This window comes from Poecilia latipinna, unplaced genomic scaffold, assembly GCF_001443285.1.
Source record: "Poecilia latipinna isolate Pla-1442-1.1 unplaced genomic scaffold, P_latipinna-1.0 Scaffold1225, whole genome shotgun sequence".
NCBI lineage: Eukaryota > Metazoa > Chordata > Actinopteri > Cyprinodontiformes > Poeciliidae > Poecilia > Poecilia latipinna.
In genome coordinates, this window is record NW_015113841.1 from 145,211 (window position 1) to 162,815 (window position 17,605).

Genomic DNA, 17,605 nt, shown 5'->3' on the forward strand with positions numbered 1-17,605 from the left:
GGTGGTACATCCCATGTAGGGGCTTGTCCTCCCATGATGGTTCCTCCAGCACCTTGTCCTCTGTTCCCCATTGCCTGAGACATTCGCTGAGCAACGAACACCAACAACGAACACTCGCTACCAACACCATAACTGAAACCAATGAATATATATATATATATATATATATATATATATATATATATATATATATATATATAAATAAAACTGTCACATTTTACCAGACAGTGTTATATTTCTAGCATATTTATTTATATTTTTTTGTGAAAGCACTACTAAACTTTGTGAGTTTAGATTTATTTCTCCTTTGGAGACTAATTGGTGCTGGTTTTCTTTTAGGCCTTGGCCCTGAGTATGCCCAGTGAATTAGCTGATTTTGATTTGGAGATGCTTCGTGTCACTGCACATGGACTGTAGTTCACAGACAATCATGATTCTTTGTTGTTTGAAAAAGTACATTATGCAAGAATAGACATAATTTTTTTTTACTATAATTCTAGTCGGCGGTCCTTGTTAGATGCTCACTGCCCACCTAAAATTCACATCTCAGACTTGAACCACATTTTGACATTTACTCTAATTAAATTAGATGGACCCGGAAGACATTTTAATGTCTAAAAACGTATCAACTCGACAAAAAACAAACTGGACTTCGCGTAATTCCATTTGTCGCGCTGAGTGAAGCCATGCCGTGCACACGACGGGTATATTTGTGGGAGTTGTTAGAAAGTTCAGTTTCGATTTCTGCAAAGTGAACCGTGGGAGAAAGTGAAACTGATGTGCTGTCGGCTAGCATGGAGAGCTTGTCAAACATGTACCGTCGCGCTCGACGCAAGGCTTCCTACTTTTTCGACCTGGTTAGTTTTGTTCTTAGGTTGTTCTTTCAAACTCTGTCTCCACTGTGGTCCTGGATTTTGCGGATCCCGGGTGTTGAGTTCCTCTGCATACGAGCTCGATTGTTATGCGTAAGAGTCCAAAACTTCGCCTCGCTGACTTGGCGAGGCAGAAGAAATGAGCCGAGTGAGAACAACAGGTACTCTTCGGATGAGGAGGAAGGGATCAGCGGGGGTCTTTACAATGGCCCCACTGTGAGGAGCCCCAGTGAGGTCCCCGAAAAACCGGACGAGCCTACAGAGGTTAAGGTAGAGAAGGAGTTCAGCGGAAATGAATATCGAGTCGACGAAACGGATGATTTCTACTGCGACTATGATTCAACATGGGAGGATGAGAATGAGGGACCCCCAAGAAGGAGCAGGACCTTCCAAACCAGAAGGAACAGAACTGTGAGTTTAACCTGTCTACAACTTTATTTATTATGCAGCTCCTCTCAGCAGCAGTTTAACTTCAGGTCTTCTGCTCTGCATTCATTTCCTGCACTCATAAAAACAAACTGCTCGACTCAACCTAATAAAAGTGCTGGAAAAGTTTGCCAGCATTTTGTTACTTACTGAAGATTTTAATCTACGTTTCTGATTGGACGATGTTATAAAACACTTTAATGCATATTTTTAAGAGGTGTCTAAAAGAATGAATTCAGTTTAACTAGTCATAAAAAAAAATCTTATTTAATATTCCTAATTTTAGGCCTTATAAATTACTTTGTATTTTTTTTTATTCATGTACTTTTATTTATAAATGTTTGCTCTGTGGTTTGTCTGAGGAATCGGGGTGTGGTTATTGTTTTGGAGCTGAGGGCGATGCCTCACAAGTTTTTATTATTATTATTGAATCTGTATCAACAAAATAAAGGGGGTTTTACCATTGTGCCGAAATAATAAAAACTATAAAGATTGAACCAATAGAATTTTATTTTATTTTATTTTTTAAAACCCGAATGTATCATTATTCAGTCATTTTCAGTAATAAAGCTGGTATTTTTGTTAGAAATTATTTTAATCGGGTGTCAAAAAAATCTAAAATTTAACTGAAATTCAGTGAAATCTTAAATTTATTATGCAGATCATTTTTGTGAAGGCTTCGTCCTCCAATGATAAATTATGTAAATCTCTTTTGAAATAGTACTGAGCATTTTAAATCTTATCTAGCGAGGTCAAATGTCAAGCTTTGCCCTGACAACCGCAGCTAAGATGCGTAGATGAGAAGCACTGCATGCTAGCTAGTTTGACTTTAGCATTAGCGCTAACAAGCTAAAGGTGAATATAGCGTTAGATTGTTGTTCCAACATGTTTTCCTCGGTGAAATAGCAGTTCTTAACTTTTGCTAAATTTGTATTCATTTATTTCACAATTCATACAAATACATCCCTCTTACTACTCTTTGTGGAAATCTTTATAATGTATGAGGATAATTGCTGACTAAACCATCATTTCAGTTAAATTATGACTTAATAATTTGATACAATTTATCTGTTACTGAGCAGCATTATATTATAACATGCCTGATTTAAAAAAATAAAATAACTAGTAGTTAATATTTAACACTCTTCAAAATAAATTTTTACAATGGTTATGTTTATGTATTTTTGTTGTACACTAAGGGAGAGCTGAGCCAATTGTTAAATCAATGACATGACTGTGTTTTCTTCTCCAGTACAAGTTCATCAGGTTTGAAAATGCTGCTAAAGACATGCAGAACTACAGGCACGACTACCCAGTGAGTTTAACACACATACAGCCACAGACGGCATCGTTGTACTTCTACAATTGGCTCCAAATTATTTTTTCCAACTTATTTTTCCCCACAGAACCTTCACCGGACACGACACTTTGGGCAAGAAAATGTACGTACTCACAATCACCTGTTTCAAGTGACTTTTTTTTATTTGTGAAAAGCATTCCAAAATAAAATTTGTCTTTCCTGAGTAGGATGAAAAGCCCAATCTGAGCTTCTACCTCGGGGATACATCATCTTTACCAGACGGTAGGCCTCCACGAACACCTAATATGGCTTTGAGATCTTTTAGTCGACTTCATGTTTGCCAGGTTTTATTGAAGTGATTTCTTAATTGTTGAGTTGTGTCAGTAGTGAAATTAAACCAAAAGTGTGTTTAGTCAAAGATAATTCACGGTTTAACAAGGAGGCCAGTTACTTTCTCACACTGGTCTGGATATTTTCCCATAATAAATGAAATATTTACGCGTCTTTTTAAAAAAAAAAAAACTTATATAAAAACTGATTTCTGTTTGATAACCTTAGTGTTTGTTATCAGGGGTCTACATTCATCAGTTCCACAATGAATGGAAAGGAAAGTATGCCAAACTGGAGCATACACACAGCTATATTCAGTGGTAAGGTACAACACGATGTAAAGATTTGAAGGAAAGCTTAAATTCCTCGTTGTGATTAAATTTGTCTTTGAAAGGCTGTTTCCTCTGCAGGAACCCGGGGTGAACTATGAAGCAACAACCCTGACGAAGCAGGAAATTCAGGTAAAGCTCTATAAAATATACTATTTGAACAAAAGTGTCACACAAGTTTTTACATAATCTTTGCTTTTCCTTCAGGATTTTCTTGATAGTACAACTGCAAGGAAGAATCTACTTAAGTCTTACGAGCTCATGTTGGATTTTTATGGCATCAAGTTAGAAAATGAGGAAACAGGAAAGGTCGCGAGAGCAGACCACTGGATTGACAGGTTCCAGAATCTGAACAAGTGAGCAATTTATGCATTTACCAAAAACAAAAATATGTGTATTTTAGCTACAATTTCATCCAAATGTTAATCCTTTGACCTTTTTTTTTAGTCACACACACAACAACTTGCGCATCACCCGCATCCTGAAGTGCCTGGGAACTCTTGGATACCGTCACTACCAAGTGCCTCTGGTTCGGTTCTTCCTGGAAGAGACTCTGGTCAATGGTGAACTTCCGAGGGTCAAAGACAGCGCCCTGAGCTACTTCTTGTTTGCTGTTCTCGATAAGCAAGAACGCAGGAAGCTTCTCAAGTTTGCCTATGATCACTACAACGATAGTGAGCCGTTTGTGTGGTGCCCGAAGAAAATCCAGGACGCATGGTCAAAAGCTTGGCAGGAACAGGACCAATTTAGTTTAGAAGGAAACGACTGGGACAACATGTCAATGCACAACTGATGATGTAGCAATAAATATGCAATAAGAATAAAAATTTAATGCACAACCTGTTGAACATTTGTTCAGAAGCTTTATATCTGTAAAGTATTGGAGATTAGAGTCTATTAATCTCCACTTTAAAGTGAAGATTGAGATGAAAGCAGTTGTTTGTTGAGGTATAACACCTACTAGTCATGTTTGCAGTTTTTCCAGTTGTTTACTTATTCTTCCTGTTCTTATGCACTGAATGTGTGTTTTACACTAAGACAAATAAAGTACATTACAGCACCTTCAGAAAAAAGGTGAACATAAACTGGATTATTTTTTCATATCTATCGTTTAGTTTGATTTTCAGAATTGAAATGTCTACACTTAAATTGTTCTGAGTTCTTGAATTGTAATTCATGCCTTTTCTTCATTAAAAGAATAAAACCTCACTCCATAACCCGAGTCATTTGAATTGAAATCCAGGACTGTAGTGAAAACATGTTAAGTGTTTCTGCATGTTTTACTGATGATGTATGCTTAGCTTTAGTTAGGGACTCCATGAATCGTTCCTTCATGGAACAGTGGCAAGAAATGAGCTTTAAAAAAAAAAAGCAAACCTACAAGATGTATTTAAAGTTGGTAGAGGACACAGCAAGTAGGATGTTTCTTCCATCATATTTGAGATAAGATAAAGCTGGGCTCACAAATAAATGTCTGGGTCTTTAGATCCTCTTGAGAACATAACCCACATATACCGAAAATACAAATGAGAATTGTATTCATTCTATTGTGTAAACGACAAAAACATAGGACTTCAATAAATAACAGTATGGCCGTTACTTTATTGTACCACTTTTTAACTTTTTCAGTAAAAATGTTTGTACACTCGAGGAGTCGAGGTCTTTCTAGCTCCCAGCAGTTCACGTAAACTCAAAAGTTCAAATTCCAACATTTTTTTTGCATCACTTGAAAATGGCAGCTTTAAACAAGTTAAGAATGAATTTTGACACCTGAATCTATATAAATGCTAAATATATATGTTTAGCATATAAATTCTAAACTGCACTTTGCACACAGCCATGTGACGCTGTGCGCCATTCTTCTTTAAATAAGGAGAGAGAAAAATGAGACTAACAAATAAACCTTAGGAGACATTTTTAATTGGTTGAGCTGAGAAACTGTGGACATTTTCCTCAACACTATGGGATGTACACTGTTGATAAAAAGCTTTTAGTTCAAAGTAGCTGGACACGTTTCCACAGCGCTGCCTTAAGCTTCACATTATCCACCTCACATATATGGCTTTTATTTGCTGCACTTAGAAAAGTCTGGATAAAAACATCAGTATATACAGAAATATATATGTGCATATTTACATTTTGTAAATGGTGTGTTAATCAGTTACATTATTTTGATTTCTTCAGAAAAAACAAGAAACAAAAAAAACCCAACACATTGCAACCAGAGAAAAGTACATTTGTCAGGACTGGAAGCCTACACAATGTGTTGTACCCAAGTAACTTGAGGGAATAAAAAACACAAACGTAGAAATCTTAAGGAGACAAAGAGTACAAACACTGTCTGTTGTTTAGAGCTTTTCCAGAGAACCGTTTGAAAATGGAAATTCAACAAAATACTGCTCATACACATTTACAGTGATGTTTGGATGAGGACTTAGGAGCAAGAAAGATGTAATGTCTATAAAACAGAGTCTAGGAAGAGTGCTTGTCATTGTCTGTACTCTTAGTTTTCTCCTTGGATGAATCATGTTTACTCTCTCTCTTGTCCTCTTTCTTCTCTTTGCTCCTCTTGTCTCGGTCTCTCTCTCTTTCGCGATCCCGGTCCCGCTCTCTGTCTCGATCCTTTTCTCGTTCCCTGTCTCTTCCCCGGTCTTTTCCGCGGTCGCGGTCTCTGCTTCTTGATCGATCTCGTCTTCGGTCTCGTTCCCGCTCCCTGTCCCTGTCTCGGTTTCTTGCTCTGTCGCGGTCATGGTCTCTCCGGTCGGATTCCCGAGGCCTGTCTCTATCCTTATCCCTGTCCCTCTCCTTTTCTTTCTCCCTGTCTCTCTCCCTCCTTTTCTCAGAGTCTTGATCCCTGTGTCTCTCTCCCTCTGAGTCCCTGGTCTTCTCACTGTCCCTACCCCTGCTGCGCTCTCCTTCTCTTCCACGCTCTGGTTCCCGCTCCCTCTCCCGTCCTCGGTCCCACTCTTGTTCCCGACTCCAGCGCTTGCCCATTCCCCTCTCCCAGGGGGGCCTGCCACCATGAGGACTTTCCTTCTCTCTCTCCCTCCTGTGGTCTTCAGAGAGCTCTCTCTGCCTCTCCTCTAAGGACTGTGAGGAGCCAGAACTGAGTTCTCTGTGTGGCATGTCAAAGCGACTCAAACGCTCTCCACGTTCTAAACGTTCCCCACGCTCTCCGGTGCGAGGCTCTACATCGTCGTGGGTGCCACTACTCCTCCTTCTCATTTCCGGAGAAAGTCGTCGCCAGTGGTCCTCCCTCTGTAGGTCTGGACTTTGGCCTCCGTGGCGATTGGGAGGGCCGTGTAGTCCGTCTACAGATGGTGGCAGCAGCGGCATGCCGTGGCGAACAGGTCTGGGTTCGTCTGAATGCCAATCGAAACGGTAGCGTTCTGAAATCTGAGAAAGATGGGCCCTGTTTTCCTGAGCCGGGAGTCCGCGGGGTTCATCGAAAGACCGTCTCTCTAGCGGTGAAGATGGCGGTGGCCTTGAACCCCCATACTGGTTATGTGGTTGGAAGAGCTGTCCGCTCAACTCCGTGCTAGGAGGCAGTAATCTCCTGTCCTCATACTGGTCGGGTGGAGGTCCACGATAAGCGGAAGGTGCTGGAGGACCAAGATTCTCTTTAAAATATTGGGGAGGATTTGGATTCTGGTCCATACTGGGATTGAAGGAGTTACTTGGACTGTCCTTGTTGTAATGCTGATTTGGTGGGGGAGCCCTGGGGCCTGGGAAGAGAGCAGGAGGAGGGTGCCTGGCATCAAAGTGAGCAGATGGTGGGGGTCCTGTGAAAGATGGAGGAGGACCTCTGTTAGCAGGGAAATTAAAAGGAGGTAGAGGACTAGAGAATCTAGGTGGCGGTAAGTTGTTCTGTCCTTCAAAGTTTGGAGGTGGGTGAATGTTTGGAGGTGGGCCTTGTAGTCCAATGTGTTGAGGGGTCATGGAGGGGTCAAATATTTGTGGAGGGGGTGCTCTCTGAGGAACTGGAGGGAATTGAAGAGGGGGTCCCCTAGGCGGCAGGATGTTTTGTATTGGTGGTCCAGGAGGTGGCTGCTGCTGTTGGTGCTGGTTGTTCGGCCACTGGTTCTGGTTTTGATAGGGAGGGTAGGATGTCGGAGTTGGACCGTATTGCTGACTGCCATCCCCTTGACGTGGGGGAGGACCATGAACAGAGGGAGGAACGTGGATAGCTGGGGGAGGCCCCCGCATCGAAGGAGGACCGGACATTAGAGGAGGACCTTGCATGGGTTGCAGCATAGACTGTGGCGGAGGCCTCATTATCAGGTTCTGACCTTGCATGGGGTGGGGAGGGACAAAGCTGGACTGTGGTGGAACATCGATTGGCGGTCGGTACTCGTTATCGAAGGAGGCCATGTGGTGCGACATGTGATGCGAGTGAGTATCGGCCACCGTGCTTTGAGTGAGTACCGGGATGGTGGACGTTACCGTGGAGATGTCTGCAGACTCTCTGCGATACCGCGAAGATGGGGCATCTTGGCTGTTTTCCTCGTACTTTAAATCATCACCAGCCTTTAAGATACTGGCAGCATTTGGCCAAATGCTGTATTTGTCCACTTCAGTTTCCTCTTTGTCATCTTCGTCTCTTTTCCTTTTTCTATCGGTCATGTAGCTGACCTCCATATTATGTTCCACCTTCTCTCCCAGTAAAGGAATTGAAACCTCTTCATTGTCTGAGTCCATGAAAGGCAGAGTCGCCTCACTTTTTTCCTCCTCCTGGGCCAGCGAAGTCTCTGGACCTTGTGGGGCATCAGCATGTTCTTCTACTTTAGGTGGAGATTGCTCTTGTGCCAGAGGTGCAGAGGCAGGAGAAGGTTCGGTTAAAGGAGGAGGAGACGACTCCTCTTTTTGTTCCGGTTCAGACTGTTTCTGTTCACCCACAGACTGGCGAGGATCCCTGCTCTGTCTTGGATCTCTTCTCTGGTTGATAAGCGGAGCAACCGTTGACGACTTGACTAGTTCTTCAACTTTCTTGCCAAGTTGGAGTATGTGACTACTGGCAACTGTGTTTGGAAGTAACAAAGCTGCAGCGGCTGTCTCTGTGGACAACGTCTGCTGTTCTGCCTGTTTCTGTAGTGCTTGATCTCCAATTCTTCGAAGATTTTCCAGGATCATCTTTGCATCGGGGACATTTTCAGCTATGGGCTTAGTTTGTGCCGGTATCACAGTTTTCACATCATCAAAAATCGAATCATCTTCAGGATCGTACTCCACATCGTCAGTTTCGGCTGCTTCCACCTCAGTCGGCTTAGAGATCTCAGGTTTGATTAGTTCGTCAGCAGCCTTTTTGGGCACATTAAAGACCAGACTGGGGTCATACTCTTCTTCTGGATCATATGGTCTGTCGTCTTCATCTTCTTCTTCCGGTGTCTCTCTTGAATTTTGGGTAAACTGTTGGACAATAGGGTCTAACATGGTAGCGGTGGCAGGAAGTTCCCTAGTTTGATCAGATGGAGAGTTAGAAGCGTCCGAGTCCAGCTTTTTGTTCCTGAAGATCGTGTTGAGAATGGTTTGAAGAGGGGTGGCGGCTGATGCAGAGGCGGCAGCAGAGCTTCCGGATGTGGAATCCTTGCCAAGGGTACCGGATGTGACTGGAGCATTGACAGCCGATAGCAAGGAAAGGACCGAGGCGGCAGCGTTTGCGGTGCTGCTGTTGGCAGTCTCAGAAGAGTTGGATGGAGGTGAACCTGGAGGAGTCGTGCTGAAGGGGATTTCAAGGCTCTGCCGTGCACTTCTCTCTGCCTTGACTGCGGGAGCGGGTTTTGGGAGTCCGATTTCATCTGCGTCTTTGGTTTGAATTTTGGACCGTTTGTCCTCTGTTTCAAGCGGCGCGCCGACTCGCTTTCGGTCCTTCTGGCAGATCAGCAATCCCAGGAGAAGGTTGGGGCGAGCTGGTTCAAGTCCTGAGATACAAACACACAGGAACCAGAGAAAGAACTTCAAAATCCATAAAAATTAAACATTTAAGAACAAACAACAACAATACTGAGGTATAAAACAAAAAATACTGGAATGAGAGCTAAAGACTGCTTTAGACTTCAAAAAGGTATCAAAGAGAACTTCTTGCTATAATGAAGACAAATTCTTGTATTAAAACAATTGGCCAGAGATCAGAAGAGTCAATTTCCTGCAGCCAGCTTAAACGCTAAAGATTTGCCTTTAACAGTCTTCATTAAATAAATCCAAATTAAGGTCTTTCACCAATTTCAGTCTAAAATCACATCAACCAACAGGAGGTAGTTTCTTGCATTCTTATGTTCAATAGAAATCTGATAGCTTGAAAACATAAGCTTAAATGTATAATTAGGATTCATTTGGTTTTTTTCCCTGGAAAGAATTTAACAAAACATTCCAGTGAATGAATGGTTAAAAAAATGTGTTTCCTTAATTTTCTTTTGGATTCAAATCTTCCAATTCAATCGTCAGATCAGACCTTAGAGAAACTTAACTGGTTTCTGCCAATGATGCATCACTACCATTAACATGCTGACATTTGTTAGAAGCTTAGACAAACAAATATGGGTCTTGCAGGTCTTTTAATAGATGCAACACATAAATAGAATACAGTACTAAAAAGATTATATAACATATATACATAGACTGGAACATATTTTCCTTTTAAACTGATTGGATTCATTTAAAATCTGTTCCCAGACCCCCATTTTTTCATGATTTGGTGTAAAACCTGACCTCTACACAGACTTTTTGGATCACCTTTATTCAACCACCGGGTTCAAAAACTTAAAGTGCTGGTCTTTTATAAGCAGAAATGTGTTTGATTCCAACTTGATTCCTTGGTAGCGATGAAGCACTTCACTGTATGGTTGGCATCTTAAAAGAAGGCTTGACTGAAGACTGACTTGAAACCGATTTATTAATCATATATGTATTTAACACATATACTGAGCCAAGTCTTGAGAAACAACAGATTGAGACTGGATGATGTGGCACCAATCTGCAAAGCAAACTTTATTGAAAACATGCCATACAATTTCAAATACACAGGAAAGAATACAGGAGATAGTACAAACATGTTGGGAAACACAAAAAGAAACATGAGCACCCCCTACAGTTAGAAAAAAAGCTCTCATTCCAGTCTGAACAAAGAAAATATACTTACCGTATGTTAGAAAGAAAAAAAATCACAGTTTGACAGGAAATTAACAAATACCACACAACACTTAATTAGCAACAGCAGTATTTCTATAATCCCTTCTAAATTCTTACCTGGCCCGTCAAACGGTAATAGCTTAGAGGGTAAAGGGTCTTTTGAGCCAAGTGGGATGAGATAGAGGTCTTTGATGCGCCGGTTGTTGTTAGCTACCACGCCAAATTTCTTTCTGCTGCTGAAGTAAGAGAAGAGAGACACATATGCTACCTCTTCTTCCTCTGTGGCTGGCTGGAAACGGATCAGACACAGCTCCTGAAAAACACAAAGAGGGGGGGATTGAATTTGATACCAGAAGTTTGAAAAGGAAAAAACGCAGCTCTTCTACCGGTTAATCTCTCTCTAAACCAACCTTGGAGAGCGACGTTTTCAGCTTCCCGACATAATCCCATACGGTGTTGGGAGTTATCCTGCCTCCGATGTGGATGGTGTCAGGTAAATCCTGCACCACATTGACAAAGAGAAACAGGTTGAATGTTTATATGAAGTGGAGTAAACAGAAAATCTACTTGATATATACAAGAAAATAATGTATAACCCAAATTGTGTTTGGTGAAAGTACCTCTTTCAGGTGTTCAAAAGAGCCTGACACCAGATAAGCTTTGGTCACAAACTTAGCGACTGACTGCATGTTGACAAATCCTTTCCATATCGTCTCCTGACCGTACAAGAAGATCGCTGTTTCCCCCTCAGGAGGAGGTTCAGCTGAGCTGTAACAAATCAACAACACCCTCCTTTTAGAGAAGTTTATGCAACACTTTAAAAAGTAGGTCTCAATTCAATATTTTGAGTTTTTCTTGGTAGTACTGCAGCAGAAAGACTGAACACCTTTTTTTCGTAGACTTGGACGTAGCCACCACCGGAGGCGGCGCTGGTGGCAGCGGAAGTGGCAGTGGTAATTTAACTCCAGAGTCCACCGGAGCAGCAACAGAAGCTGTGATGGGAGCCAGGACGGGCTCTGCCGGGTTACTGGTGGGCTTTTCGATGGCTGGTGGCACAACGCTCGCGGCAGAGCCGTGGCGGGCCATGCGAGGGTCTCTGCGAGAGATGCTGACGGTAGAGACAGCGGGGGCGACGAGCGGAAGGGTTGGAGCGGGAGGCACCATCATGCTCGGATCCTCCTGGTAGAGCTGCGGCGGAGTTTCTGGAACAACTGGCCCCGCGTTGGAGTGGTAGGGTGAGGCGACCGGCAGATGAGACGTTAAGGGGTCGAGGGGAGGGTAGGCCGCAGCATTGACAGAAGGTGAATCCCCGGACCTGGATGACCTTGATTCGTGTCTGGGAGGTTTGACGTCAGGCTTACTGGAGACTCTGGCCTTTTTGGAAGCAAGTTCATCTTCTGTCTTTTGTCCTGGAAGACACATTTTTCAAGCATGAATATGGAAATAAAAACATTGGAGTAAACGTAGTAGCATCATACTACCTTGAACCTGTATTACCTGTGCATATTTTACAGTTGAGGTCAAACAGATGAGTCTTATGTTCAGAAGTGGTGTCTTTAAGCATGCTGCTGAAAACATCCGCCATGTTGCTGCCAGTGTTGCCGTCAGCAGAGGGCTGGGCGGACGCTGAGGGAGTTGAGCAAGCCTCGTCTTGGTCCTGAGGAAACGCAAGAGGAATCCCATCAAACGTTAAATGTAAAAATAAAACAAAATACAATTCTCCCATCTTATGACACTATTTTTTTTGCAAGTCATCCAAGATAGAAATTGCAGAGAGCGGCCAACTAAATCAAAAATCTTTCTATTGGCTAATATTTATTGGCCACTTTTCAGATTTCCTCATGCAAAAGCTTCATGCAGGCTGAAGGAAGATGCAGAAGAGAAGCTCGCCACCACTTACTGCCGCAGAACCCAAGCGAGAAGACGGCGCAGAAGCGGAAATACATACATCTGCATCGGATGGGGGAGCATCGTCCATGTCTACGCTGTGGGAGCCCGTGTCGTGCCTGCTTCCATGTCTGGAATGCCCCGAACGGCTCCGAGAGTGACCCTGAGGACGGGAATTCAAAGATGTGCCTCAGTGCTAATTAATCCAGTCACCAAATCAAAAATAATTTAATAATTGGGCCTTTTTTTTAAAAAAAACAAACAAAACAAAAACACAGTACAACAGAAAAGCGAGAGTGGATTTTGTTCTTTTTAACAAAAAATTTAAAAAATTCCCAGTATTTCCCTGTTTCCAAGCTCCACCCATCTCTTCCTGTTAACTCCCCTTCTGAGCTGGTGAATCCCCACAGCATGATGTAGCCACCATCATGTTTCACCAATGAAATGGTGTGTTTGGCCTCACAGGCAACATTAATTGGCCTCTAAAAGAAATATGTTGTACTTGATTTTATTTATGAATGTCTGAGTAATGGGGGCAGAAAACAAAAGTGCAAAATACTCAGTTTTTTAAAGAAAAAAAAAAAAATTAATTTCCTTCCACTTTGCAATTCTATTTGTCAAACTGTGAAAAGTCACATGTTAAAGAAAACCTAATGATTTGTAAAAGTAGTAGGAATGTTTACCTCTGAGCTTTCAGGCTTTCTCCACTCGGATATTTCTTTGGAGAGCAGCTCTTCAGCACTTAGTCTCACCAGTCTGAAGGGAGTAACTTGTCCACCAATCACCCTGTAGAATAAACCCTGCAACACACAAATCGTCCATCAAACATCCCCAATACCTTGCTGGCTTGAAAAACCTTTAAAACTTTCCTGCACGTGTACCATGTGTTCCTGACCGACTCACTTTGTTTTTAGGGTCCTTCAGGTTGAACATCAGCGTCCTGTATTTGTTCTTGTATTTGCTGTCAGTACTCAGGCAGAGGTTAAACATCTCCTTCTCGATGCCGTATGCAAGTTTCCCTACTTCGCTTTCTGTCATTTTCAGATCATCGCTGTCGCTCACCCTGACGGAGGACAACACATTTTCAATGGTCACCAAGAAAAACAAAAAACTAAACAAAAACAAAAAGATGTCCCACATGGAGATGAGAGGAACCCACCTTTTGAAGAGAATGTCGGTGAGCGAGCGCCGGATGTTCTGCCTCATCTGGTTGTTGGCTGGTGGTCTCGCAGGGGACGAGTGGGAGGACGAGCCAGGTGGGTGGGAATGCCTGGAAGACGAGGAGCGGCTGGATGAAGTCGAGGATACTGGAGAGGACGGGACTCGAGAGGAAGAAGAGGAAGAGGAGTCTGGCTGACTCTGGGAAGGGGAGTCTTTCTGCTGAGGTTGCTTCTTGGGAATGGTGAAGTTAGACTTGGTGACTCTGAGGGCCCCTGTGACGTGAATTGGACCAGCGGGGAATGGAGATGGGTTGTGGGCCGGGGCCTGGCCGGGTTTCCTGGACTTCTCGGTGGTTTTAGTCAGGGTGGTCGCCCGTTTCTTGGAGACTTTGGAGCTGCTAGCTTGCGGAGAAGACTTCTTGCTCTTCGATGAGACCACAGTGGATTTTTGTGGCGGAGACTTCTTCTTTCCTTTGCGTAGATTTGAGGATATTCTGGTGGATTTCTCAGGTGACGGGCTCCGTTGCTTCTCGATCTTCTCTTCTTTGGGAGGAGCTGTAAACCAAGAACAAAGCCCAATGTTTGTAAAGAAAAAAAAAGTTGGCAAAATTTGTTCCTCTGAATATCAGCAGTTGAGAAGCAGGAACCATAAATCAGTCACATCAGAAAGAATATGATGTACTGAAAGATATTTAAAAACATAAAATCTTGGGAAAAGAAGACAAAAAACAAACATTTTATTTGTGGCTTTAAAAGCTTGTACATTCTGATGTTAAATCAAAACCTATTTTAAAATGGGAGAAAAGAAATAGGAGTTAAAAAAAATATATATCCAAAGTCCCCAAACCCAAATACAATAAAAAAAGATCAGAGGGATCTAGCATTACTGCCTGTTCAAGTTCAAACTGTTGGTCTATTAGCAGCAGCATCGAAGCAGCTAACGTCCCAATCTATTTCCTCTTTCTTGAATATTTTTTAGAACAGCAACTTTAACCAGTGTTCAACCCACATCTACTGCTAGGACAGATATTTATTAAAATTTAAACTTAAGTAGTAATTTGAGAATAGTTAATGTTTTAATTTCATCAATAGGTGAGCAACATACTTGAAACAAGTATCTAAAGCACAAAACTCAATCTCTTAAGGTGAATTTGGGTGAAGTCCTCATGGATTGTGCAGGAGCAAACAAAAATCCACAGGTGGTCAATTTTTCAAAATTCCCAAAATGACATTTCTCTTTCAGGGTTACTGTAGTTTTCATTTAAATTGTAGTCAAAAGCTGCACACTTGAGAGTAATGTCCATCCAGTACCTCTAGAAAACCACAGTATTTTATGCAAAGCCGCCAATGTAGCAGTGTTTTCTAGATTTTGTAACATTACATAAAATGGCAACGAAACTAATCAAATTTTCTACACTTTGGTCTAGTTAACCAAAAACAGCTGAACATAACTGTTTTCCTTATCTGACAGCATATGCTTATATAACCTTCACTCCTTCCAGTTGATCACAAGTGGGAGCTAATCTCATGCTGTTGTCCTTCATATGCATCAAATCCATTCCAGGAAGAGACAGGAAATCTTCAGTCTTCCATCTCCTTCTGAAGCTGGCAGATCTTCACCGCTCGTCTTCAGGGTCTCATCTTCACAGACGTGGTTCTTCACCCCCCCCAGCTGCGTTCGCTGCTCCCGACTGCTTCCGTAAAAAGGGTGTGGATGTCAACTTTTTACATCCACCTCTCTGGTTTCAGCTGAACTTGGTCAAGACATCCGACAGCAAGCCAACAACGCCCGAAATTAATGGAGGCATCCAAAAATCTGTTTATCACCTTTTATTTTAAAGCCAGTCACTTAAGAAAAATAAGTGGTGCACCACATTCAGTATGAATGAAACATCTCATCACCCCCAAACATAAAGGGCAGGTAAGTAAAATGTTTTAGCTGCTAATAGCAACAGCTCAACATGAGCCGTTCTCAGAAATTCCCACCTACCTGCAGCAGGAAGGACCTTTGAGGCAGACAGCAGTGGGATGTGATGAGGCTTGTAGAGGGAAATCAGGGAGGTCATTGGAGAAGTTAAAAAAAAAAAAAAGCCCCAACGGTAGCACCTAATAAATTCACTTCATTCAGTCGACCTCAAACTGATTCTCTAAAAAGTGTAAAAAGTGATCCCTCTGCTTTTGGTGTCTCCCAAATGTTGGGGAATTATCCCAAAGGCATCGAAATGTCTAGTTCATTATGTTCTGATCCAGAAACGAAGCTTTTTCCTTCAAAACCATTAACCTATTTCAGTCCAGTACATTCCTAACTTGGTTAACGCCCACTTTTATTAATATATAAATATATATATACATAGAGAGATCCAAGTGTTTAATTTAAAGCTGCCAATCCCTTACATCAGTTTAATCGCCACCAGTGTCGTATGAGGAGAGCCTTTTAATATAAAACTCCTTCATTATTACTCCTCACACTTACCTGCTGCAACACTGCAAACCATTCATTATATAATCTCTGTGTTATTTAGATCATACTTCTCCTGCACAGATCAGTTCATATTCTCCCCCCAGAAACACGGGACGCTTTCCGAATGAGGTTAGCGCCACAGGAACCACACACACGGCAGAAAAACAACTAATGCAGTTTAAAAACAGCAGCACTAGACCTTCAAGGAGATACATACACTTTTTGTTTAACACTGTTGGTGATATGGGTGTAGTCTTTTCTGGTGTTACTGCAATGTAATTATGGTCACTGGACCAGGAGGCAGTGGACGGCGGAGGCCGCTGCTCCTCGGCGTATTCGTCTTCGTCGTCCTCGTCGGGGCTGAAGTCTTCGTCGCTGTCCGACGCCCTCTGGGTCTTCTTCTGTGCCGTCCCGCCGGCTCCGCCCTTCTGGACAGGAGAGGAGAGAAACAGATCCACGAGTCAGAGAAAAATTCTCCGGCACATGAATTCAGACTGGTTGCAAATTCTACCAACTCTGCTGGTGAGAAATACAGCTATTAGGGTCACAGACAAAAGGCAGTTCATCGCCGACAGCAACGCATTAAGAGTTTTAACTCAACGTTGGAGCTCTTTAGTAAGCCTACACCGTCACAGAAACCACACACTCTGATTGAGGAAAGAGTTCACACCAGAGATGAGAGGCAGGTGAGAAAACTAGAGGGATTTCCTGAAGCTAACAATTATTAGCTACACAAGGCCTGTAACACATTCCTCCCCAGTTTAGGTCACCTGGTTTGGAATCAGTCAGAACACTTTCAAAATGTTTCTAAACAAATCCTGTTAAATGATCATTATTTGATCCAGGTGTGTTCATGCAGAGATGCCTCTAAAAGGTTCTGGACAGTCGTCTTCCAAGACTGGACTTTAACAACCCGTGTTAAAGCAAAATGGCTCCCATGTCGCTCTCGTTCTCATTAAACATTAACATTTGTTACTTCACACTGCGTTAATCCTATTCAGCATCTGTCTGAGGAAAACAAGTTATTTTTACTTGCAAACACCGTTTCAGATCAGGAGGAATAAGATGAGACCAGATCACAATTATTCATTATTGACCTTGTGACGACATACCAAACGCATTAATATGGCATCATCTAGGAGGGACACTTTATTCACCGACGTTCCAGCTGAGCCGACGGACATCAGTTCTGTTTTCCTCTGTTTCATTTAGCCACATAAACCAACTTTCATGTACATACAGTCTAATATAGTGTTGAATTTTAAAGAAAGTGTATTTTTAAGTTTGCGGTGTGGTCAGACTCAGAATTTAACATATTTAAGTAGCTAATCACACTGCTTAGGTTACAATCCTGCAAAATGCAGATGCATCTGATCCAACACACCTAAATCAGAAGTCATTCCGCTCTGCATAGGCCTGGGAACGAGCCATTAGATTTCCATCAGATTCAGGTGTGTTGGACTACAGACGCATCTAAAAGTTGCAGGACAGAAGCTCTAAGGGACTGGACGATATAAACTTTTGCTGTTGCTTATTATAATTTAACAGCTATATTTTTACACAATGACACATGCTGAATGAATATCACTGGTATGCATTTGTAAATGATAAAAAAGTCATTTCTTAGAAAGCTGTTTCACAGTAGAATTCAGAAACTTAGCAGGCAACATGAAAAATATTGGTTTGCAAGAAAACGGGTCATACACAATATCTAC

The 17,605-nt window shown here is 42.2% G+C and overlaps 2 protein-coding genes across 8 annotated transcripts in view; one reads left to right on the forward strand and one right to left on the reverse strand.

Annotated features, from left to right (window-relative positions):
- Window positions 1–430: 430 nt before the first annotated feature.
- Window positions 431–4,471, forward strand: LOC106960752 (opioid growth factor receptor-like). The gene is made up of 8 exons (XM_015054037.1): window positions 431–1,283; window positions 2,551–2,613; window positions 2,705–2,740; window positions 2,826–2,880; window positions 3,170–3,248; window positions 3,323–3,389; window positions 3,465–3,613; window positions 3,705–4,471. The coding sequence occupies exons 1-8, from the start codon at window positions 795–797 to the stop codon at window positions 4,048–4,050; spliced, it is 1,284 nt and encodes a 427-aa protein (XP_014909523.1). The 5' UTR covers window positions 431–794; the 3' UTR covers window positions 4,051–4,471.
- Window positions 4,472–5,155: 684 nt separating this feature from the next.
- Window positions 5,156–17,605, reverse strand: part of LOC106960757 (protein kinase C-binding protein 1-like) — a 41,906-nt gene continuing 29,456 nt past the window's right edge. For 5 of the 7 annotated variants that reach the window (XM_015054044.1, XM_015054041.1, XM_015054043.1 and 2 more), the window contains exons 6-16: window positions 16,108–16,318; window positions 13,429–13,984; window positions 13,173–13,332; window positions 12,953–13,069; window positions 12,283–12,432; window positions 11,880–12,039; window positions 11,269–11,791; window positions 11,003–11,150; window positions 10,793–10,882; window positions 10,500–10,695; window positions 5,156–9,175 (exon numbers count right to left, since the gene is read on the reverse strand). In XM_015054044.1, coding sequence (XP_014909530.1) covers window positions 5,730–9,175; window positions 10,500–10,695; window positions 10,793–10,882; window positions 11,003–11,150; window positions 11,269–11,791; window positions 11,880–12,039; window positions 12,283–12,432; window positions 12,953–13,069; window positions 13,173–13,332; window positions 13,429–13,984; window positions 16,108–16,318 — 5,757 coding nt within the window. In that variant the 3' untranslated portion in view covers window positions 5,156–5,729. The remainder of the gene's footprint in view (window positions 9,176–10,499; window positions 10,696–10,792; window positions 10,883–11,002; window positions 11,151–11,268; window positions 11,792–11,879; window positions 12,040–12,282; window positions 12,433–12,952; window positions 13,070–13,172; window positions 13,333–13,428; window positions 13,985–16,107; window positions 16,319–17,605) is intronic. The other 2 variants (XM_015054045.1, XM_015054046.1) reach the window with 2 other exon arrangements.